Here is a 25,433-nt window from a genome sequence, read left to right on the forward strand (position 1 = left end):
CTACAAATCCCAGCAGTACAGGGACGGGTAAAACCTAAACCCAGGACTGGAGCTGTGCCTGTTACCAGCAAACCTAGAGCTGGTTTAAACCAGATTAGTAAGACTCAGAGTATGCTGAAGCAGCAAAGCCTAGGAACACACCTGCAGCTAGGCTTAATCACACAGCAGCAGGCAGAGAAAAGGGTGGGGCTCTTAACAGTCAGGGGCAGACACAGTTGGCGAGCTACTGGCCAAGCTGAGGAGGCCACACCACTACAGCCCAAGATAGGAAAATAGCCCTAGCCTCTTTAGTCTTTCGTCATACGAGAGGATTCCATTCCCTTTTTCATCTTGGTCGCTCTTATAAGAACATAAGATTAGCCTTACTGAGTCAAACCAATGGTTCATCAAGCCCAGTAGCCTGTTCTCATGGTGGCCAATCCAGGTCACTAGTACCTGGCAAAAATCCAAGGAGTAGAGCATTCCATGCTACCGATCCAGGACAAGCAGTGGCTTACTAATTTTCTAATTCTGGCAGCCAGAACTGAATGCAATATTCAAGGTCAGGCTGCACCATGGAGCGATACAGAGGCACTATAATATTCTTAGTCTTATTTACTATCTCTTTTCTAATAATTCCTAGCATCTTGGGTTTTTTGGCTGCTGCTATACATTGTCTATGATGACACCTAGATCTTTTTTTTTGGGGGGGGGGCACTGGCTCCTAAGGTGATTTGGATTATTTTCCAATGTGGAACACTTTGCATTTGTTCACATTAAATTTCATGTTAGCTTTCTATGGTACTTTGTGTGTCTAAGTGCTTTGCAAATGAGTCTTTATACCACTTACCTAGTGCACTTCTATATGGCAGGCCCTGCTATGGGGTTTTCTTTGTAAATTGAAATGTTTTGTAAATAAATTGCTATACGATGGGAAAATAGTGCCGTAGGACCACTTCAACATATAAGTTCCAAAATTAACTTTTCCAAAATTAACTTTTTAAGGCTTTTTCTCTTTGAAAATGTAGGCAGTATGTCATTTCTTGTGGTATATGTCTGAGATGCTGCCTATCTTGTACATATTCAGATAAGCAAACATGTGGAAGATAAGTGTCCCAAACAAAAAGAGTTTTTAGATTCACTTGCACTTTTATAAAGAAGCAGCAGCTAAATTAGGAAACCATGATAAGAGAGTGACTGAAATAGAAAGCTTGATAACATAGGAAAATATGTGTCTGCTTTGCAGGCACCTGGGTTAGCTTAAACTTTTCCAAAAACAGGAAGTGCTTGAAAAAAAAATTATATCTCCAGTGAGACACATATTTCAGCTTCTAAGATGTGTTATATTTACTCTATAAGAGACTGAGAGAACTTTGAAGAAGGAACTTTTGATGATGCAGTCACTGTGCACAGTTTAGATCACTCTTATTTCAGCTTTGGGATCCCCTGAAAACAGCCCAAAGACCATATATTGGATGCATCTGCTTCCTTGGAGTCTTTCTCGAATGATATTCCAGCGCAGAATTACTCTTCTTTGGTCCTTCAGTTTTGAAGTAGACAAGGACTTGGTTACAAGCTATTTTTCAAGTATGAATGCATCGTCATTTGTGGTCAAAGTGAGAATGTTTCTTGATGTAGCCCTTAGGGCTTGGCTTTGAAGAAAATTATTTCTCTAAGATGCAAAATTGGCAGATGCTATTGAAGCCGCTTTCTTTTAAAGTTCCCATGCAAGTGAATTGTATACTATTAAGAAAACAACTTTATCTTTGTAGATCTCTTATTATAAACCGTTAAAAAAAAACAATGTGTAAGTGTGTATTCATTTGAAATGACATAACTCATGTTTCATGTCATTAGTAAATGAAATGAGCAGAAAAACTTGAAATGTTCGGTTTTCATGCTCTGTTTTGAAAGAGCATATGTTCTTAGTCATTGCTGCTGTGATGGGGTTTTTTTGTGAGGGATGAGGGGGTTGTTTTAGTTTTGGGGTTTTAGAAAATCTTTTCTAAACATTCCTGGAAATCATACACAACAAAATTTTTCTGGCTGCATACCCCTAATAAATTATTTATACATGTAACTGGAGGTAAAAAAAAAAAAAAAAATTAAGCTGGTCCAGGTAAAGTAAATACAACATAGTATTGTGTAGTATAATGCTGTATTTTTCCTTTTTTTTTTCCTAATCTAATCTTCAATTTCTGGGTTGTTCTATGCCTATCTAGGTTCAAGGCGACTTACAAATCAAGAAGTTTACATTATGTTTAGGAATTACAACAATGAAATATAAAGTAAGCCATATACTATGAGGTAGTTACTAGAGACAAGAGATGTAGTAATCAATCAATAGAGGGGAACATTGAGCTGCCATTTGAAGTACAATACAGTTGAGTTACATTAAAAGTAGATTGGGAAGGGAGCTCTTGTGGTTTCTGGAGGGTGAAATGCTGTGGAGGTGAGTAGTGAGTTACTTTAAAAAAAAAAAAAAAAAACCCCAGTCCAGGAGGCTTCCTTGGCCCAGCATGTTCTCCCCCTTCTCTCCATGCCCATGCATCTCTACCTCGCTCCTCTCCCACCATCATGTCCAATAGGTCTCTCTCTGCCCCTCCCTCCTCTTTCTGCACAACAGTTCTCCTCTTTCTTCATCTCTCCATGTGCACCATCTTTCCCTCTCTGACACCCCATTCTCCCTTATTGTTCCCTCCTCCTCACTCCCTCCCCCTCCCTCGCTCCATTCTTCAATCATATGACTCATGCGCCCTCCCTCCCTCCTTCCTTCATCATTTGTCCAAAGTTGGTGATCCCTCCCTCTGGCAGGCTCCCATGCTGCAATTGTTTTTCTGGTGAAAGCTGCAGGTGGTGGTGGCTGACTTCTCAGGCAATCTGTGGCTGTGCTGGAAGTATTTATTTTATGGCCATTAGCAATCTGAATAGGGTTCTAGATAAAAGACGGGTTCCCCATGTGCTGTGTTGAAACTAATCACTAACCTACCTGGCTCTCCCGTTTACTTCCTAAACCTACCACCTGTAGTGCCCACACAGTATATCCTTGAACACACAATCTGCAGCACAAGAGAGATGGAGGCAAAAAAAAAAATCTCATTTTACAGAAGTTAACCTCCAACCGTAATTCTAGCCTACTATAATCCTTCTCTGAACAGAAAAAAATAAATAAATAACCCACAAACCCCACGCTTTTTTTTTTTCTAGAAGACACCAGCACAGAGCATGCACAATAGTGCAACTACAGAACTGGAAGCGGCGCGTCTGCCTGAAGGGAGCTTTGGTGGTCGTTTTGTTAACTCTCCGGCAGGTAGTTTTCTGGCCGGCTCCCTTGCTGCAGTTGTCCGTGGGTGGCGTCTGCTCCTTGTGCGTGATAAATGGCTGATTCGGAAGCCTTCGCTCTGACGTCGTGACAATGTCTGGGCAACTCCCAGAGTGCTCATTTTAATATTAATGACTTCATTGTACTACTTTTACATAGTATTATTGGAGGATGCTACAAAGCAGAGAAATTATGTGCATCAGATGCTAAACTGGTTAGAACTGGTTTAGCATCATAAGAACATAAGAACATAAGCAGTGCCTCCGCCGGGTCAGACCACAGGTCTATCCCGCCCAGCAGTCCGCTCCCGCGGCGGCCCAAACAGGTCACGACCTGTCTGAATAACCAGAAGGGGCCCCCTTGCCACCTTGGTTTCCCATTTAAGTCCTATCTTCCCATCGAAGTCCTAACCCTCCGGTCTTGCACATTCACAACTTGGTTGGGTTTCCATACTTATTAGCTTTCTATACTTGTATTACATCCCAGCACCTCTCTCAGTATCCCACAATCCCTTTATCCCTCAGGAATCCGTCCAATCCCTGTTTGAATCCCTGTACCGTACTCTGCCTGATCACTTCCTCCGGTAGCGCATTCCAAGTGTCCACGACCCTCTGGGTGAAAAAAAACTTCCTTGCATTTGTTTTGAACCTATCTCCCTTCAGTTTCTCCGAATGCCCCCTCGTACCTGTTGTCCCCATCGATCATTAAAGACATGGTACATTTAGAACATTGGGGCCTAAGGCAACAACAAGACTATATTTTATTTTCTCTGACAAAACTGACACATACTGAGCACAAAGAAGACTAGTGACTAGATCTTTTAAATAAACAAAAAGGTAAACCATTCTCATCCAAATGGCTCAAAATATTCTAATTTCAAGGCAGATTTTATACACAGAGACACAAATGCTGTACTGTTTAATTATGAATCTAGTTGTGTAAAATAAGTATAGCACATGGGGTGGAGGTTTGCCCACATAACAGAAACTAGGTTTTGTGTGTGGTTTATTTTTAGAAAAAGTGTGTTTTCCCAGGCTTCGGTGAGACTCATTTTGATCAATTTTATATATTCTAAGAAATGAAAAGAAAACCTTAAGGAGAGTATGCAATTTTAAAACAGTACTTTTGAAATTTATTTTAAGATGGTTTGAACTGGATTATGAAAAAAGTCTTCTTGGGAATTTGAAAAATAAGATAATAATCGAGTACCCAACATTGCATGTGGTGTTGAAGAACTTCAGGAATGCCTTTTTGGGTCTTAGCCAAGGTAAGAACATTTTTAGGCCTTGCTATGCAGTGTTTAGATCTTTAAGTGAATAAATAATAACAAACTACTTACCACTATAAATGATGAATATATGTAACGTTGACATTTTTTTTGTCTAGAAAGCCCATTCTCATGAAATCTATTTCATGAAAGCATCAGCTTGTTAAATTTTGTCAAGTAGGTTCTTTGAGTTCACTGAGCACATACAACTCATATTTGTTATACTTTGTGTGTTTGATCTCTATATACCATGGAAATACCTATTAAACAGTTACAACCATTCAAATTTCCAAGTTTAGTCCACACTGGAGTTAGCACAAAAAAGCTCTTTAAATCAAACCATTTGCATAGGCTTGGATTCTCGGCAGGATGCCGAAAGTTAAGCGGTGGTAGGTGTCCTACTGTTGCCTAACTTAATTGCTTGAATTGGCGCTAAACGATGTGGTAATTAACCACATCATTTAAAACCAATTAAAAAGTAATTACAAAAAAAAGATTGAGGAAAAAGCAAGTCCAGCTGTATTCTTTATCTTGCATTCACAAAAAAAAACCTAAAAGCGGCCCTGTTTCGTCTCCAGCTTTATCAAAGGCTGCAATATTAATTCTCCATCAGGAACTGTGTTTTGAGCCGTTTGGTTCAATCACTTAGTGTAAGGGTGAAGAATTTTGTGTTAGGGAAGACTTCTGATGGAGAATTAATGTTGCAGCCCTTGATAAAGTTGGAGGCGAAACAGAACCGCTTTTTTTTTTTGAGAATGCAAGATAAAGAATACAGCTAGACTTTGCTTTTTCTCAACTGCTATGGTTGTAAGCTGTGAAGATATAGGGCTGTATCTGAAAACTGTTCCTAAAGATGCATTTTTACAATTTTTTTGAAGTCCAATAGAGTGGAATATTTTTTTAAGTGGAATTTTTTTGACCAATGATTGGAGAAGCTCCTTTATTAAAAAAAAAAAATCAAATCAGTCTCATTGATATAATTGCTAATGTGCTTAGCCTGTTTTCTGGCTTATACAATTTTTTAAGCTTTGCTAGTAAGATTATGTAGTTTATTCCAAACAGGATGTGCCTAAATCTCTGGATGCATAGTGGTGCCTAATGCTGCTTTTTTAGAATTGCACTTAGCACCAAACTAGTTGATGCATATAGAATTGGGCCCTATTTATATAGTGCTCTGAGTTTTCATATTTGATAGTCTTATGACCTGATTACATCCATTCTACATAGAGAATATTTTAGTGAAATTTGTGTAGTAAATTTCAAAAAAGAGTTTCGGAAATATTTAATTCTCTTGTCTCTTTTCTATATTTGTTTTTTTGTCCTTATGTTGCTAACTTTTTTTTACTCCTTATCTTGAAACATCTGTTCTTATTGTTTCATTCTTTTGTATCATTTCACCATCCTTTACGTATTATTTGAACATTCTTCCGTTACTACTCTTCCATTCTGTATAACCCACCCCAACTCTTCCTAAATGTATGTTCCTTTTCTTCCACAACATACTTTTTCTCCTCTTTTTTTTTTTTCCCCCTGTGACTCTTAATGCTATTTTCATATATTTGGTTAGGTTTCCAGTACCTCATGTACAAACAGAGTCCCCTTACTGGCCTGATTATCATGCCTACTGACACATACACTATCTCCCACCATGTCATCATTTCCCATCAACTCACCTCAACAGTTCCACCAATACCTCATTAGTGAGCCTATAACAGCCCCAGCACTACTATCCAGTTGATGCACACTATGTCCCATATATAGGCCTGACTTCCCTCTGCTTGGTGGGAAACTGAACAATAAGGAAAATTGTTCCCTAAGTACAGAAAAAACACAATTGTCTCTTACAAAAGCTGAGAAAAAAAGAATGTTTAAACCAGAAGTCTTAGCCTAGATAAGAACATAACTTCTCCTTCCTACTCCCTCTCCCCCATCCCCCAAGGTGCAGTTTATAAATACCAGTATGAGTATATCCCATTGGATAGACATTTTCAGTGTTTGAAAATGTTTATTTTTGTTCCTTAATTTTGGATTTTTTTTAACTTGCTGACACACAGCCAGGGAAAATAAGAATCCCAGGTTTATAGTTTGTATACAAGACACACTGGTGGGCCATAAAGAACTGTACTCTTTAAATCAGGGATCTCAAAGTCCCTCCTTGAGGGCCGCAATCCAGTCAGGTTTTCAGGATTTCCCCAATGAATTTGCATTGAAAGCAGTGCATACACATAGATCTCATGCATATTCATTGGGGAAATCTTGAAAACCCGACTGGATTGCAGCCCTCAAGGAGGGACTTTGAGACCCCTGCTTTAAATGATTGATTCCCCCCCCTCCCCCAAACAGACCATGTCAGAGGCAGTAACTGCAAATGCTACCTCAAGGAAATTGGGGAAAAAATCATAATAAAGCTTATTAGAGAATTTTGCCTTGGCTTCGGGCCACTATCGTGTCATTTTATTATTGTGTGGCAGTAAATGTTTATACCGAAGGAGGAGAGGCATAAGAATTGTTATAAACATTAAATTCTTTGTGTTAATATTTTCCTAGAGACAAGTGATGCCAGAGGTCCTGCACTGTCTGCTCTGTCTCAGAATGAAGAAGAGGAGGAAATAGAGGAAGGGGAAATAAGAGATAGTACCTGAAAACATCAGGCTAAAGTAAAGAAGATGTGCTGGAAGGAGAAGTACTGTTTGAGGGTGTATTATATATACATATACTGTATAGCTGTTTCTTTATAGAATAAAATATATTTTTATCTCATGTAAATGTGAAAATCTTTCATTCTCATTTAGTTTCTCTGTAGGAGCTGTGAGAATTACTATAATATTCACCCCCATTTGTCTTTAGTTGATCAATGTTGATAACGTATTATATATTATCCCAGGACAAGCAGGCAGGTATTCTCACTAATGGGTGGCGTGATCCAACGGAGCCCCGATGCGGACGCCTCACAAGCATTTTTGCTTGAGGAAATTCAAAGTTTCGAGTAGCCCGCACCGCGCATGCGCAAGTGCCTTCCCGCCCAGACCAGGGCGCGTCTCCTCAGTTCTTACTTTTCCGCGGAGCCGAGAAGTCCGTCTTCGACTCTCTATGTGAAGATTTTTCACTTGTGCCTTCTAAAGTCCGCAGTTTTGGGTTATTTTTCTCTTAGCTGATTTTCGTCGTTCTTTCTTGTTTTAAAAAAAAAAAATTTCTTCCGTCCGGGCAGGCCACGTGGCTGCAGCCCCGCAGCTTCGATCTTGCAGCGGAGCTTTTCCGGCCTATGTCCTGGCCTATCACCGGTTCTAAAAAGTGTGCCAAGTGCCAGCGCGCGATTTCGCTAACGGACCCTCATCGACGCTGTGTTCGGTGTCTCGGGCCTCAACACCTTCAGAAATTGTGCCGGCCTTGCTCCACACTCACCGCACGTGCTTTCAAGCGCCGTTACATCTTGTGGCAGTCACTGTTCAGCATGGAGTCCTCGACGGAGCAATCTTCATCGAAATGCCCCTCACCTTCAACTTCATCTGCTGCTCCCCTTCCTTCCACCTCTGCGGCGCCAAGTCTCATCAAGCCTGCATCGTTCGTGCCGGCCCCGACTCCAGCGCCTGCTGCGATGCCTTCCTCAGTCTCTTCAGCCTATTCCACCAGTAGTGCTAAAAGTGCCCAAGGCTTCTAGGTCCAAGCACTCACACACTACCCCCAAAGAACGCGAAGCCCGTGCAGGCGGTCCCATTGCTGATGCGGATCCATCCATGCTGGCCTCGTTCCAGACGTTGTTAGAGAAGCAATTCATTGAGCTCTTCACCACCATAGGGCCTAAGCTTCTCTCTCAAATCCAGCCTGGGCACGGGGAGGCCTCCCGCAAGGTCGAGCCGCCTCCAGTGCCTCAGCGATACACACACTCTCTACAGGGAACAGAGTCTCTGCGAGTGTCTGGTCTGGCATCGGTGCATGCATCGCAAGGAGCAGAGTCTTTGCCCATGCCTCCATTGGAACCGATTCACTCGATGAAAGGAGTAGAGTCTTTGCGAGTGCCTCCATTGGAACCCATCCACTCGATGCAAGGAGCAGAGTCTTTGCGAGTGCCTCCATTGGAGCCGATCCACCCGATGCAGGGGTTTGAGTCTCTACGAGTACCCCGGGGTGATTCCAGCCATCCACCTGTGCTTCGATCAACCGCTTCCAGCCCCATCCACTACCTGGGGGCCTAAGCGAAGATCCAGTCGCCTCATCCCTCGAGGCCGATATCCAAACACAGTTCACATCGGTCGAGGCATTCATCGAGGCACTCGTCCAGGCATGCCTCGCCTCATCGGAAGCAGCCTTTTCTTGAGTATTCTCCACCGGCTATTTCACCTCCTCCGATGCCGGAGCTCGAGGACACGCTGGGGTCTTTATCACCACCACGATCCCCATCCTCCTTGGATCCAGAGGCCTTGACGTCTTCGAGCCCTTCTCGAGGCCCTGCTTTGGCTGACCAGCAGTTGTTCTCCTCGTTCCTTCGACAGATGGCAGACGACCTGGACATCCACTTGGACACAGGTTCCAAATTCTCCAAAGAATATCTGGAGACTATGCACCTCCCTCAACCACCTGCTGAATCCCTCAAGCTTCCTCTACATAAGTTGCTGGATCAGACCTTTATGCGATGCCTTGAAACACCTTATTCCATCCCCGCTGTACCAGGCAAATTGGATACCAGATACCGCACGGTGCACCATAAGGGGTTCGATGGTTCCCAACTCTCCCATCAATCCCTCTTGGTGGAGTCCTCACTGAAGCGGTCTCACCCCTCCCAGGTCTACGCTGCCATCCCACCTGGTAGAAAGAACAAGACCATGGACCGATTTGGCAGGAGGATTTATCAGAACTCCATGATGACATCCAGGGTTCTGAACTACAACTTCCATTTCGTCACATATTTTGAGTTCTTCCTGTCGGTACTCCAGAAGTTCTTGCCCTATGTGGACCCTAGGGCACAATCCGAGTACCAGGAGGTTCTGGCCTCGCTGTCCCAGCTCCGGTTACAGCTGATGCAGTCATCCTACGATGCCTTTGAGCTCTTGGCTCGGGCTACAGCATGTGCGGTGGCCATGCGCCGGCTGGCATGGCTCAGGACCATCGATATGGACCCTAATCTCCAGGACAGGCTTGCCATGTTCCATGCGCTGGTACTGACCTCTTTGATGAATCCATTGAGGCGGCGACCAAGAAGCTCTCAGACCATGAGAAATCCTTCCAATCCATCCTGCGTCCGAAGCCTAAGCCTGCTCCTCCTTGTCCTTCATGCCCAATGTTGATATACCAGTGGCGTTACCCACCTAAACAGGCTCCCACCATCCGACAACCTGTGAAGTGGCAGCATTCCCAAAAGCAGCAACAGAAGCCTCAGCAATCTACTGTCCCTAAGGCTCCTCAGCCCTTTTGACAGTCATCCTGCCATATTCAGTTGCTCCACCAATTGGAGGTCATCTCCATCACTTTTACCATTGATGGACGACCATTACCACCGACCTCTGGGTCCTTTCCATTGTCAGAGAAGGATACTCTCTCCAGTTTGATCGAGTCTCCCCGGAACATCTTCCAAGAAAGTATCCTTCCAACTTGACCCAGACCACCCTTCTTCTTCAGGAAGCTCAGGCTTTATTACAGCTCAGAACTGTCGAGCCGGTTCCTGTGTCTCAACAGAACAAGGGTTTTTACTCCCAGTACTTCCTTGTTCCGAAGAAGACGAGCGATCTGCGACCCATTTTGGATCTCAGGGTGCTCAACAAGTTTCTGGTCAAAGAGAAGTTTTGCATGTTGACCCTGAATCCCTGTATCCCCTCCTCGAGCAGAACGACTGGTTATGCTCTCTGGATCTCAAGGAGGCCTACACTCACATTCCCATTCATCCGGCCTAACGCCAATATCTAAGATTAAGGGTGGGACATCTTCATCTTCAATACCGAGTGCTTCCTTTGAGCCTGACCTCGTCACCCAGAGTCTTCACCAAGTGCCTGGTGGTGGTGGCCGCAGCGCTCAGGAACCACGGCCTCCAGGTATTCCCCTACCTGGACGATTGGCTCATCAAGGATTCCACGTCTCAGGGAGTTGTCCTCGCGACCCTGAAGATGATTTGGTTACTGCAACATCTGGGGTTCGAGATAAACTTTCCGAAATCTCATCTACAACCTTCCCAGACTCTTCCCTTCATCGGAGCTGTTCTGGATACTACCCAACTCAGAGCGTTCCTCCCTCCCCAACGTCGGGAAGCTCTCCTCCATCTTTGCCACTTGGTGTCCTCTCACCTGTCCATCTCGGCAAGACACAAGATGATTCTCCTGGGCCACATGGCCTCTACAGTTCACGTGACTCCTTTTGCCAGACTTTACCTCAGGATTCCCCAGTGGACCCTGGCATCTCAGTGGACGCAGATATCCGACCCTCTGTTCCGACACATCCAGGTCACCCCTGCTCTGCAATAGTCTCTTCGCTGGTGGATGCTATCCTCCAATCTATCCAGAGGTTTGCTGTTTCAAACGCCCCCCCCTATCAGAAAGTCCTCACGACCGACTCGTCCACTTATGCTTGGGGGGCTCATCTGGACGGTATCCGCACTCATGGTTATTGGACCAGCACAGACCGCCAGTGCCACATCAATCTCCTGGAACTCAGGGCGATTTTCCATGCTCTCAATGCCTTCCAGCACCAGCTTCAAGACAAGGTGGTCTTCATTCGCACGGACAACCAAGTCGCCATGTATTATATCAACAAGCATGGGGGCACGGGATCGTCCTCCCTCTGTCAGGAAGCTCTGAAAGTTTGGGATTGGGCGATTCGCCATAACACCTTCCTCAAAGCTGTCTACATTCAAGGGGCGGACAACTTGAGTCGTCTGCTGCAACCTCACGAGTGGACCCACCACTCAACGCCCCTCCATCACATCTTTTCTCAGTGGGAAACACCTCAGATCGACCTCTTTGCAGCCCCCCCACAACTTCAAACTGCCTCAGTTCTGCTCCAGGATCTACACTCCTCACCGCCTCGAGGCAGATACTTTTCTACTGGACTGGACGAACCTCTTTCTATATGCGTTTCCTCCATTTCCTCTCATTCAGAAGACTCTAGTCAAACTCAAGTCAGACCATGCCACCATAATTCTGATTGCTCCACGGTGGCCCAGACAACCTTGGTACTCCCTTCTACTTAGCAGCAGGAAGCCCTTCCTTTTATCAGCGTTTCCATTGCTGCTTACACAGCATCAGGGATCTCTACTTCATCCCAACCTGCAGTCTCTACACCTGACAGCTTGGTTCCTCTCAACGTAACCCCTCTCCAGTTTTCTCAACCTGTGAGAGATGTCCTAGAAGCTTCAAGGAAACCTGCTACTAGACAATGCTACCACCAAAATCGAACTAGATTTTCTACTTGGTGTTTGTCTCATCATCATGAGCCACAACACTCCTCCTTGTCTTTAGTTTTGGATTATCTTTTGCACCTTTCTCATTCTGGCCTCAAGTCTACATCGATACGAGTCCATCTTAGTGCAATTACTGCTTTCCATCAGCCGCTTCAAGGGAAACCTCTCCCTGCTCATCCGGTGGCTTCCAGATTGATGAAAGGACTTTTCCATGTCAATCCTCCCCTCAAACCGCCTCCAGTGGTTTGGGACCTCAAAGTTGTTCTTTCTCAGCTTATGAAACCTCCATTTGAACATCTTCACAAGGCTAATCTGAAGTACCTCACTTGGAAAGTGATGTTCCTTATTGGCCTCACCTCTGCTCGTCGAGTTAGTGAGCTTCAAGCATTGGTTGCGGATCCACCTGTCACAGTATTCCACCTTGACAAGGTGGTCCTCCGCATTCATCCAAAATTCCTCCCCAAAGTTGTCTCGGAATTTCATCTGAATCAATCCATTGTTCTCCCTGTGTTTTTTTCAAAGCCTCATTCTCATCCTGGAGAATCCGTTCTTCATACTCTGGACTGTAAACGTGCGTTGGCTTTCTACCTGGAACGAACCAAGCCATACAGAACTGCTCCTCAACTTTTCGTCTCCTTTGATCCGAATAAGTTGGGACGTCCCATCTCTAAGCGTACCATCTCCAACTGGATGGCGGCTTGTATCTCCTTCTGCTATGCCCAGGCTGGATTACCCCTTCACAGTAAAGTCACAGCCCATAAGGTCAGAGCAATGGCAGCCTCTGTAGCCTTCCTCAGATCAACACTGATTGAAGAGATTTGTAAGGCTGCCACTTGGTCCTCGGTTCACACCTTCACTTCTCATTATTGTCTGGATACTTTCTCCAGACGGGATGGACAGTTTGGCCAAACAGTATTACAACATTTATTCTCCTAAGTTGCCAACTCTCCCACCATCCCACTGTGGTTAGCTTGGAGGTCACCCATTAGTGAGAATACCTGCCTGCTTGTCCTGGGATAAAGCAATGTTACTTACCGTAACAGTTGTTATCCAGGGACAGCAGGCAGCTATTCTCACGTCCTACCCACCTCCCCTTGGTTGGCTTCTCTGCTAGCTATCTGAACTGAGGAGACCCGCCCTGGTCTGGGCGGGAAAGCACTCGCGCATGCGCGTTGCGGGCGACTCGAAACTTCGAGTTTCCTCAAGCAAAAATGCTTGTGAGGCGTCCGCATCGGGGTTCCGTTGGATCACGTCACCCATTAGTGAGAATAGCTGCCTGCTGTCCCTGGATAACAACTGTTACGGTAAGTAACATTGCTTTTTCCATCACATTTTGCTTTCATGAGCATAGCTTCAGTTCAGTGATGGAGACAGTTCAGAAACTGTGATTCACCTGTTTTTCCAATTTTTTTTGCATTCAAGTTTTCCTTCAAATCATCCATGACCAAAGACAAACACCATCTTTCCTCATTCACATTTATCCTGCCTTCAATAGCCCACCTACACCATTCCTGTCATTCCCTTTGTTCATTGTTAGCATTTAAAAATCTTAACACCACATGCATTTCTAAGGTACAAGGATTTTCAGTTTCCTTGTCCATCTTTAGTGACTACAGTGGATGGGAGAAAAAATTATGCTGCCATGCTACACAATACACATGATATTCTTGAGCTACAGAAGACAACTGGCAATCAACGGAAGTGTGCATGTCACCTTCACAGCTAATGTGTGTCATCGGTTTCTGGACATGTCTTGTATTTTATAAAAAAAGAAAGAGAATTGAATTTGTTTGGTTTGGCAGTAGCATCAACAACAAACTTTTTGTTGGTGGGTAGCAGCATCTCAGGTTTGAGATGTTTTCATCCTCAAAAGAGAAGCAACTTAAATTCAGTGGAAATAAAGGCAATGTACAACACACGTGTAGTAAATCTCCAAGTAGATAAGCAATAGAGTCCCTGTCCCCTAACTGAATCTGGGATGAAGCAGTGGCTATAGAGGTCTTTTTCAGAGCAATTTACGTTCCAAAATTGCTTGACAGATGAGGTCAAACCCCCACCCATCCCCACCTCCTGAATAGCCTCGATTCATTAACCATACCATAGAAATGGAACTTCATCTACATTTATCCTTTAATAGCCAGGACTTTGACAAAGCCACTACCCTCTCTTAGTCTTAACTTATTTCTGTAAGCCTATTAATTTATTTATTTTGATTTTTATCCCATCCTCCCAGTAGCTCAGAACAGTCTACAAGCAAACATTCACAGTGGAGTACATTTAGACAATACAAGACTATACAGTAGTTTAAATACAAGGACTATATAGTAATTTAAGTACAGTAGTTTAAATACAAGGACTATACAGTAATTTAAGTACAGGTTAAAAGTGGACTATACAGCAATTTAAGTAGTTTAGAATGGAGAAGAGAGGGTAGAGGGGAGGGGGTTTAAGGGGGTGAGGCGTAGACTATGGTTGAATTTTAGTTGAAGAGGAGGGTCTTTACCGCTTTCTGGAAAATCATCAATGAGTTCTGTAGTCACTTGTGGGGGGAGTTGATTCCAGAGTTGGGGGATGAAGTGGCTATAGGAGCATTTGCAGGCAGTTTCTGACAGGAGGGACTTTCCTGGGGGGATGCATAGGTGTTTCTCCATTTCTTAGCGGAGGGGGCTGGTGGGGATGTACAGGGTTAGCTTGGATTTTATGTAGGTAGGGGTGGTGGCGTAAATTCTTTTATGCGCTATTACCAGGGCCTTGAATGCGGAAGATGAAAAATGGATTTGCTAAACTAAAAGATGTGGGGAACCGATATGTGGAGAGTGATGGGAGGCAGCAAATGTGCTAAACAAATCCTTCTGTGTTCACGGAAGAAAATCCTAGAGAAGGACCGAGATTGTCTGGCAAAGTAACACGAGAAAATGGAGTAGATTCTGCTCTGTTCATGGAGGAGAGTGTTTATGAGCAACTTGAAAAACTGAAGGTGGACAAAGCGATGGGACCAGCCGAGATCCATCCTAGGATACTGAGGGAGCTCAGAGAGTTTTTGGCGGGTTCTATTAAATACTTGTTCAACAAATCTCTAGAGACGGGAGTGGTTCCTGGGGATTGGAGGAGAGCGGATGTGGTCCCTATTCTCAAAAGTGGTCACAGAGATGAAGTGGGAAACTACAGGCTTGTGAGCCTCACTTTGGTTGTTGGAAAAATAATGGAAGTGTTGATGAAAGAAAGGATAGTGTACTTCTTTGAATATAATGGGTTACAGGATCCGAGGCAACATGGCTTTACAAAAGCTAAATCGTGCCAAACGAACTTGATTTATTTTTTGATTGGGTGACCGGAGAGCTGGATCGAGGACATATGCTAGATGTAATTTACTTGGATTTCAGCAAAGCCTTTGATACAGTTCCTCATAGGAGGCTGTTGAACAAACTTGAAGGGCTGAAGTTAGGACCCAAAGTGGTGAACTGGGTTAGAAACTGGCTGTCGGACAGACGCCAGAGGGTAGTGGTTAATGGAAGTCACTCGGAGGAAGGTAAGGTGAGTAGAGAAGTCCCTCAGGGTTCGGTGCTGGGGCTGATCCTGTTCAATATGTTTGTGAGTGACATTGCTGAAGGGTTTGAAGGAAAAGTTTACCTTTTTGCAGATGATACCAAGATTTGTAACAGAGTAGACACCAAAGAGAGAGTGGAAAATATGAAAAAGGATCTGCAAAAGTTAGAGGAATGGTCTAATGCCTCGCAACTAAAAATCAAATCAGAGTAATGCATTTGGGGATTAATAATCTGAAGGAACTGTATATGCTGGGAGCTGAGAAGCTGATATGAACGGACAGGGAGAGGGACCTTGGGATGATAGTGTCCAAAGATATAAAGGCAAAAAAACAGTGTGACAAGGCAGTGGCTGCTGCCAGAAGGATGCTGGGTTGTATAAAGAGAGGCGTAGCCAGTATAAGGAAGAAGGTGTTGATGCCCCTGTACAAGTCATTTGTGAGGCCCCACTTGGAGTATTGTGTTCAGTTTTGGAGACCGTATCTGGCGAAGGATGTAAGAAGACTTGAAGCAGTTTAAAAGAGGACGACGAAAATGATAGGAGGCTTGCACCAAAAGACATATGAGGAGAGACTGGAAGCCCTGAATATGTATATCCTAGAGCAGTGTTCTTCAACCTTTTGACACCTATTGACCGGCGAAAATAAAATAATTATTTTGTAGACCGGCACCGGTCCGCAGACTGGCAGTTGAAGAACACTGGGCTAAGTCGTGCCCATCTCCACCCAATCTCTGCCCTAGACCCCACCCCCATAATAGTACTAATTGTAACGCCATTTTTTCCATTCATTTTTCATATATACACACACAATATACCGTATTTTCACGCATATAATGCGCGCGTTATACGCATTTTTACCTACCGCGCATACCCCTCGCGTGTTATATGCGTGAGCGCGGTATACAAAAGTTTTAAAACATAGTTCCCACCCCGCCCGACGCCCGATTCACCCCCCCAGCAGGACCGCTCGCACCCCCACCCCGAACGACCGCTCGCACGCGCTCCCACCCGCACCCGCATCCACGATCGGAGCAAGAGGGAGCCCAAGCCCTCTTGCCCGGCCGACTCCCCGACGTCCGATACATCCCCCCCCCCCCCGGCAGGACCACTCGCACCCCCACCCCGAAGGACCGCCGACTTCCCGACAATATCGGGCCAGAAGGGAGCCCAAACCCTCCTGGCCACGGCGACCCCCTAACCCCACCCCGCACTACATTACGGGCAGGAGGGATCCCAGGCCCTCCTGCCCTCGACGCAAACCCCCCTCCCTCGAACGACCGCCCCCCCCCAAGAACCTCCGACCGCCCCCCCAGCCGACCCGCGACCCCCCTGGCGACCCCCACGACCCCCCCACCCCCCTTCCCCGTACCTTTGGTAGTTGGCCGGACAGACGGGAGCCAAACCCGCCTGTCCGGCAGGCAGCCAACGAAGGAATGAGGCCGGATTGGCCCATCCATCCTAAAGCTCCGCCTACTGGTGGGGCCTAAGGCGCGTGGGCCAATCAGAATAGGCCCTGGAGCCTTAGGTCCCACCTGGGGGCGCGGCCTGAGGCACATGGGCCCAACCCAACCATGTGCCTCAGGCCGCGCCCCCAGGTGGGACCTAAGGCTCCAGGGCCTATTCTGATTGGCCCACGCGCCTTAGGCCCCACCAGTAGGCGGAGCTTTAGGATGGATGGGCCAATCCGGTCTCATTCCTTCGTTGGCTGCCTGCCGGACAGGCGGGTTTGGCTCCCGTCTGTCCGGCCAACTACCAAAGGTACGGTGAAGGGGGGTGGGGGGGTCGTGGGGGTCGCCAGGGGGGTCGCGGGTCGGCTGGGGGGGCGGTCGGAGGTTCTTGGGGGGGGCGGTCGTTGGGGGGGAGGGGGGTTTGCGTCGAGGGCAGGAGGGCCTGGGATCCCTCCTGCCCGTAATGTAGTGCGGGGTGGGGTTAGGGGATCGCCATGGCCAGGAGGGTTTGGGCTCCCTTCTGGCCCAACTACCAAAGGTACGGGGAAGGGGGGTGGGGGGGTCGTGGGGGTCGCGGGTCGGCTGGGGGGTGGTCGGAGGTTCTTGGGGGGGGGCGGTCGTTGGGGGGAGGGGGGTTTGCGTCGAGGGCAGGAGGGCCTGGGATCCCTCCTGCCCGTAATGTAGTGCGGGGTGGGGTTAGGGGGTCGCCGTGGCCAGGAGGATTTGGGCTCCCTCCTGGCCCGATATTGTTGGGGAGTCGGCGGTCCTTCGGGGGGGAGGGATGTATCGGACGTCGGGGGGGGGGCATCAGGCTTTCAGGATGGGGACAGACCTTCAAGGGGGGACAGTGCACGGAAGTCAGGGGGGGTGAACGGAGAGTCGGGACAGCGCACGGAAAGTCAGGGCGGGCGAAAGGAGCGTCGGGAAGCATGCGCGGTATACCCGTGAGCGCGGTATACCAAAGTTTTTGTACATATCATCGTGATTTCTGCGCGCTATACCCGTGTGCGCGTTTTATACGGGTGCGCGTTATTTGCGTGAAAATACGGTAATCGTATTAACAACACATAATGGTTAACCACAAAATTAAAATATACAAAGCACACTGTATGTTTTTCAACATTCATTCCCACAAGAAAACAGATAACCCCATGCAAATGCAGGACCAAAAACTAAAAGTACTAATATTTACAAACAAACCCTAAGATGCAAGGCTCTGCAAGCAGTACAACCCCAGAGGAAAAGAAACAAATGCATTTCTTCCTGAACAGACAGCAGATGTAAATCAATCATTAAATAAAAAAGTAAAAGCATTCCCCCCATGTTTGTTGTCTCTCCCTCCATGCTGTGCCTTGCCTTCTGGCCTGCCCCCCGGTGTTATCTTCAGACCGGTCCAAAGTGCGATCAACGTGGCATCTTCGGGCCTGCTCCCTGAGTGCTGCATTGAACAAAGCTGTGGGCGGCGGCTCCTCGCACATGTCCCACGCCTCATCTGAAAGCCTTCCCTCTTGACGTTGCAAAGTCAGAGAGAAGGCTTCCAGTTCAGGTACAGGACACATGTGGGAGTCTTTTCCCATGGCTTTGTGCACTTCAGCACTTGGGGAACTGGACCAAAGACGCCGCATTGATCACACCATGGACCGGTGCCTGAAGAACACTGTCTGCTGCCTGATGGACATGCCGGCCCTGTGGTCTGGCACTGGTCCAAGTACCGGCGGTTGAAAAACACTGCCCTAGAGGAAAGGAGGGACAGGGAAGATATGATTCAGACGTTCAAATCCTTGAAGGGTATTAAAGTAGAACAAAATCTTTTCCAGAGAAAGGAAAATGGTAAAACCAGAGGACATAATTTGAGGTTGAGGGGTGGTTGATTCAAGAGCAATGTTAGGAAATTCTACTTTATCCCAGGACAAGCAGGCAGGTATTCTTACTAATGGGTGACTTGATCCAACGGAGCCCCGATGCGGACACTTCTTTGAAGAAAAACTTGAAGTTTCGAGTCACCCACACCGCGCATGCGCGAGTGCCTTCCTGCCTAAACCAGGGCGCGTCTCCTCAGTTCTTACTTTTCTGCGGAGCCAAGAAGTCTGTCTTTGACTTTCTGCGCGAAGTTTTCTTCACTTGTGCCTTCTAAGTCCGCGATTTTGGTCTTATTTGATCTTAATCGCTGATTTTCGTCATGTTTTATTGTTCTTAAAAAAAAAAAAATGTATTCGTTCCATTCGACCGGGCAGGCCACGTGGCCGCAGCCCTGCGGCTTCGATCTTGCGGTGGAGCTTTTTCGGCCTATGTCCCAGCCTATCACCGGTTTTAAAAAGTGTGACAAGTGCCAGCGTGCGCTTTCGCTAACGGACCCTCATCGATGCTGTGTTCGGTGAACATCTTCCGAAATCATGTCGGCCTTGCTCCACACTCACCGCACGTGCTTTCAAGTGCCGTTGCGTCTTGTGGGAATCGCTGTTCATGCAGTCCTTGACGGAGCCGTCGACCACGAAGGGACCTTTGCGGCGCCGAGTCTCATTAAGCCCGGCTCATTTGTCCCGGCTCAGACTCCGGCGTCTGCTGCGATGCCTTCCTCAATCTCCTCAAGTCAGGTAGCCCAGCAGCCCATTCCCCCAGTAGTGTTAAAAGTGCCCAAGGCGAAGTCCAAGCACTCACACACTGCTCCAAGGGAGCGTGAGGCCCACGCCGGTGGTCCCATATCAGATGCGGATCCATCCTTGCCGGCCTCGTTCCAGACCATGCTACCGAAACAATTCATCGAGCTCTTTACCACGATGGGGCCTCAGCTTCTTTCCCAAATCCAGCCTGGGCACGTGGAGGCCTCCCGTGAGGTCGAGCCCCCTCCAGTGCCTCAGTGGGGAACACACTCTCAACAGGGAGCAGAGTCTCTGCGAGTGTCTGGTCTGGCAACAATGTATGCATCGCAAGAAGCAGAGTCTTTGCCCATGCCTCTATTGGAACCGATGCACTCGATGCAAGGAGCAGAGTCTTTGCGAGTACCTCCATTGGAACCGATTCACTCGATGCAAGGAGCAGAGTCTTTGCGAGTGCCTCCATTGGAGCCGATCACCTCTACGGCAACCACCCCTGCTTCGATCAACCGCTTCCAGCCCAATTCACTACCTGGGGGCCTCAGCGAAGACCTACTCGCCTCGCCCATCGAGGCCGACCTCTCGACACAGCCCGCATCACCGATCGAGGCACTCATCCAGGCAGGCCTCGCCTCATCGGAAGCAAGCATACCTTGAGTATTCACCCACACAATGGGATCCCTCTCACCGTCTCGATCCCTGTCCTCAATGGATCCGGAGGCCTCGACCTCATCGAGCCCATCTCGAGGCCCTGCAACGGCCAACCAACTGTCCTTCTCCTCGTTCCTTCGACAGATGGCTGATGACATGGACATCCCCGTGGACACAGGATCCAAATTCTCGAAAGAAAACCTGATCTACCAGCGGCGTTACCCCCGAAACAGGCTCCCCCCATCCGGCAGCCTGTGAAGAGGCAGCACCTGCAGAAACATCAGCAAAAGCCTCTACCACCTGATGTTACTAAGGCACCTCAGCCGTTTTGACAGTCTTAAAGAGAGCATAACTTCTGTCGTTCTACCTTCTTCAGCAGCTCCACCTATCGGAGGTCGCATCCACCATTTTTTTCATCGATGGACGACTGTCACCACTGACCTCTGGGTCCTCTCCATCGTCGGGGAGGGATACTCCCTTCAATTCCACCAGGTTCCTCCGGAACATCCTCCAAGAGAGTATCCTTCCAAATTGACGCAGACCACCCTTCTTCTTCGGGAAGCCCAGGCCTTGCTGCAGCTCGGGGCTGTCGAACCGGTCCCTCAGGACCAACAGAACAAAGGATTTTATTCCCGGTACTTCCTTGTACCGAAGAAGACAGGCGATCTGCTGCCCATTTTGGACCTCAGGGTGCTCAACAAGTTTCTGGTCAAAGAAAAGTTTCACATGCTGATCTTGGCATCCCTGTATCCCCTCATCGAGCAGAACGACTGGTTATGCTCTCTGGATCTGAAAGAGACCTACACTCACATCCCCATTCATCTGGCCTCACGCCAATTCCTCAGATTACGGGTGGGACATCTTCATCTTCAATACCGAGTGCTCCCCTTCGGCCTGGCCTCATCCCCCAGAGTCTTCACCAAGTGCCTCTTAGTGGTAGCCGCAGCACTCAGGAACCACGGCCTCCAGGTATTCCCTTACCTGGATGACTGGCTCATCAAGGAATCCACGCCTCAGAGAGTCGCCCTCGCAACCCAGAAGACAATTTGGTTGCTACAACATCTGGAATTCGAAATCAACTTCCCAAAATCCCACTTACAGCCCTCCCAGTCTCTTCCCTTCATCGGGGCAATCCTGGATACTACCCAACTCCGAGCGTTCCTCCCTCCCCCACACATGGAGGCTCTTCTTCACCTCTGCCATTCAGTGTCCTCTCGCCCTTCCATCTCGGCGAGACATATGATGGTCCTGCTGGGCCACATGGCCTCTACAGTGCATGTGACGCCATTTGCCAGACTTCACCTCAGGACGCCTCAGTGGACCTTGGCGTCTCAGTGGTCCCAGACGTACGACCCTCTGACTCAACACATCCAGGTCACTCCTGCTCTGCAACAGTCTCTTCGCTGGTGGATGCTATCCAATCTCTCCAGAGGCTTGTTGTTCCAAACCCCCCTGCCATCAGAAAGTCCTCACGACCGACTCGTCGACTTATGCATGGGGGGGCTCATCTGGACGGCCTCCTCATCCAGGGTCACTGGACCAGCACGGACCGCCAGTGCCACATCAATCTCTAGAACTCAGAGCGATCTTCAACGCTCTCCAGACCTTTCAACATCTCCTTCGCGACCAGGTTGTCCTCATTCACACAGACAACCAGGTCGCCATGTACTATGTGAACAAGCAGGGAGGCACGGGATCGGCCTCCCTCTGCCAGGAAGCTCTGAAGGTGTGGGATTGGGTGACTCGCAACAACACCTTCCTCTGAGCAGTCTATATTCAGGGGATGGACAATGCCTAAGCAGACAGCTTGAGCCGTCTTCTACAACCTCACGAGTGGACCCTCAACTCCACGCCCCTTCATCACATCTTCTCCCTGTGGGGAACACCTCAGATAGACCTCTTTGCAGCACCCCACAACTTCAAACTGCCTCACTTCTGCTCCAGGATCTACACCCCTCAGCGTCTTGAGGCAGATGCATTCCTCCTGGATTGGACGAATCGCTTTCTATATGCGTTTCCTCCATTTCCTCTCATTCAAAAGACTCTGGTCAAACTGAAGTCAGACCATGCCACCATGATCCTGATTGCTCCACGGTGGCCCAGACAACCTTGGTACTCCCTCCTACTTCAACTCAGCAGCAGGGAGCCATACCCTCTACCAGTTTTTCCATCTCTGCTTACACAGCATCAGGGATCTCTTCTTCACCCCAACCTGCAGTCTCTACACCTGACAGCTTGGTTCCTCTCAACGTAACCCCTCTACAGTTCTCCCAACCTGTGAGGGATGTCTTGGAATCTTCAATGCTACCACCAAAAATGGACTAGATTCCCTGTTTGGTGTGTCTCTCAGCGGCAGGAGCCTCAACATTCCTCCTTGCCTTCAGTTTTGGACTACCTTTTGTACCTGTCTCAGTCTGGCCTCAAGTCTTCCTCCATACAAGTCCACCTCAGTGCAATCGCTGCTTTCCATCAGCCTCTACAAGGGAAACCTCTGTCTGCTCATCCTGTGGTTTCCAGATTCATGAAAGGACTTTTCCATGTCAATCCTCCACTCAAACCGCCTCCAGTTGTTTGGGACCTCAATGTTGTCCTTTCGCAGCTTATGAAACCTCCATTTGAACCTCTTCACAAGGCTCACCTGAAGTATCTCACTTGGAAAGTGGTGTTTCTCATTGGCCTCACTTCCGCTCGACGGGTCAGTGAGCTCCAAGCCTTGGTCGTGGACCCACCTTTTACAGTCTTCCATCATAACAAGGTGGTCCTCCGCACCCATCCGAAATGTCTCCCGAAAGTTGTCTCAGAATTTCATCTCAACCAATCCATAGTTCTGCCTGTGTTCTTTCCGAAGCCACACTCTCACCCTGGAGAATCTGCTCTTCAGACTCTAGACTGTAAGCGTGCGTTGGCTTTCTACCTAGAACGCACCAAACCTCACAGAACTGCTCCTCAACTTTTTATCTCCTTCGATCCGAACAAGTTGGGATGCCCCGTGTCCAAGCGCACCATCTCCAACTGGATGGCGGCTTGCATCTCATTCTGCTATGTCCAGGCTGGATTGCCCCTTGACAAAAAAAATCACAGCCCATAAGGTCAGAGCTATGGCAGCTTCTGTAGCTTTCCTCAGATCGACCCCAATTGAGGAGATTTGTAAAGCTGCCACTTGGTCCTCGGTTCATTCCTTCACCTCTCACTATTGCCTGGAAACTTTCTCCAGACGGGATGGACAGTTTGGCCAAACAGTGTTACAAAATTTATTCTCCTAAGTTGCCAACTCTCCCACCATCCCACTATGGTTAGCTTGGAGGTCACCCATTAGTGAGAATACCTGCCTGCTTGTCCTGGGATAAAGCAATGTTACTTACCGTAACAGTTGTTATCCAGGGACAGCAGGGGGCTTTACTATGCTATATCCTATTGAAATAAGCACTTGATCTCTGATTTCATGTTGCTGCTTTTTATTATTATGTTAAAGCTCATTGCTCATTATTTGTATTCGACTGAATAGTAAAATATACTATTTGATACAGCTCTACTTATGCTAACCAGTTCTATGGAACTTGGGTCATCCCTCCCCTTTAGAATCACTGAGATCTGGAATAACCTCACCTCCCCTCTCCGAACCTCAAGCTCCCTCCAACTCTTCCGCAAACACCTAAAAACCTGGCTATTCTCAAAACTGTAACACTTCCCCCCTCTTAGGCCTCTCACCTTCCCCCTTTACACCTAACTCTTTAATCTCTCCACTGTAGTTCCTCTCTCATCCTTCTTCCTGTAAACCGTGCCGAGCTCCGCATTCGTGGAGATGGTGCAGTATATAAACCCAAGGTTTAGTTTAGTTTAGTTTAGTTTCAGCCTAGCTTAGGGTCACTGATTGATCCAATGGCATCATCTTCTTTAAAGTTCCTTTCTTCAAAAGTTCTTTGACTAATAGTCATCTTGGTGAGAAGAGTTGTGTTTCATTTACTTTTATACAAGGGCAAATCAAAAATTTAAAGGCAATTGTTAAATTACGTGATAACTGGAACAGAGCTAGCAAAATACAATTTATGTACTTGTACATTGCCTGTTGAATAATTTGTCCACGCACAGTGCAGCGCTTGGCCTTTAGTCGTGTGGCAGCCACTAGATCAGAAACATGGACGCTCCATTGCAAGATTATACCATCGAAGAACAACGTATTGTAGTGCGCTTTCTTTGGGCAGAGAGCATGAAACCTGTGGAAATTCATCATTGGATATTGACTTAGTATAGACATAACACCATGAATATTTGAAAGGTTTGTGAGTGGGTATAAAGGTTTAACTGATGGTCATTCTGGTCACCTATCAACATCACGAATATAAGAACACATTGATAATGTGAATGCCCTGATTAGAGAAGAGCAATGGATAACAATGTCTCAATTGGCTTCAAATTTGGATATCAGCTATAGATCTACATTTGCCATATGCATGAAGACTTGGAATACAGGAAAGTCTGTGCACGATGAGTTCCCAAACAGCTTAATGATCTGCACAAGCAACAGCGGGTGGAGGTTGTGACCCATTTCCTGAGACTATATGAGGAAGATCTGACTATTCTAGAGAGAATTGTCACTGCCGAAGAGTCATGGGTGCATCACTGCGATCCAGAGAGCAAAAGACAAAGCATTATGAATTAAAGGAAAGAGTGCTCACTTGAGTAAAGAAGTAGCCAGAAAAATGCAGGAATGCAGAAGCCAGTTGAACGATACAACAAATGCGTTTTCTTGCATGGGGACTATGTGGAAAAGTGATATGTTGAATTGCTCAGTTATTTCTATTAAAGCTGTTAAATATATTTTGCTTTTACTGTTTGATTAACCCTCGTATATGCAGTTGACTTGCAAGAAATGTTAGGAACCTGTTCTAAATTTTCTTCTGAAAGCTCACATTTTTTTATTTAATCCAACATTTATTTAACAATGATGGCTTAAGGTGGAACACACAAATAGATAAAATACAAATAATGACTAGTAAAATAGGGTTAAAACAATATCAAATGTATTTAACATAACATACAAATAAGCATTAAAACAACTGATCACTAACATATTATGCAAGTTTTAAGATCTTGGAAGCAATTTGTTTCACATTGAACAATCTTCCAGTGGCTCACTTACATCATCATTGGTCCAACACCAGCCCCACAAATTTTCCTCAAAACGAGATTTCCAATAAATTTTTATAAATTTTCTAATAAAATTTTAAATTATCCATTGCAA

The 25,433-nt window shown here is 46.8% G+C and overlaps 1 protein-coding gene across 1 annotated transcript in view; it reads left to right on the forward strand.

The window, feature by feature from the left end:
• Positions 1 to 7,328, forward strand: part of ZNHIT6 (zinc finger HIT-type containing 6) — a 133,397-nt gene extending 126,069 nt beyond the window's left edge. The window contains exons 9-10 of the mRNA XM_033915247.1: positions 4,444 to 4,568; positions 7,116 to 7,328. Of these exons, the coding sequence (XP_033771138.1) occupies positions 4,444 to 4,568; positions 7,116 to 7,210 (220 nt within the window). The 3' untranslated portion in view covers positions 7,211 to 7,328. The remainder of the gene's footprint in view (positions 1 to 4,443; positions 4,569 to 7,115) is intronic.
• The last annotated feature ends 18,105 nt before the right edge of the window (positions 7,329 to 25,433 follow it).

The sequence above is a fragment of the Geotrypetes seraphini genome, chromosome 12, assembly GCF_902459505.1.
Source record: "Geotrypetes seraphini chromosome 12, aGeoSer1.1, whole genome shotgun sequence".
In the NCBI taxonomy this organism is placed as follows: domain Eukaryota; kingdom Metazoa; phylum Chordata; class Amphibia; order Gymnophiona; family Dermophiidae; genus Geotrypetes; species Geotrypetes seraphini.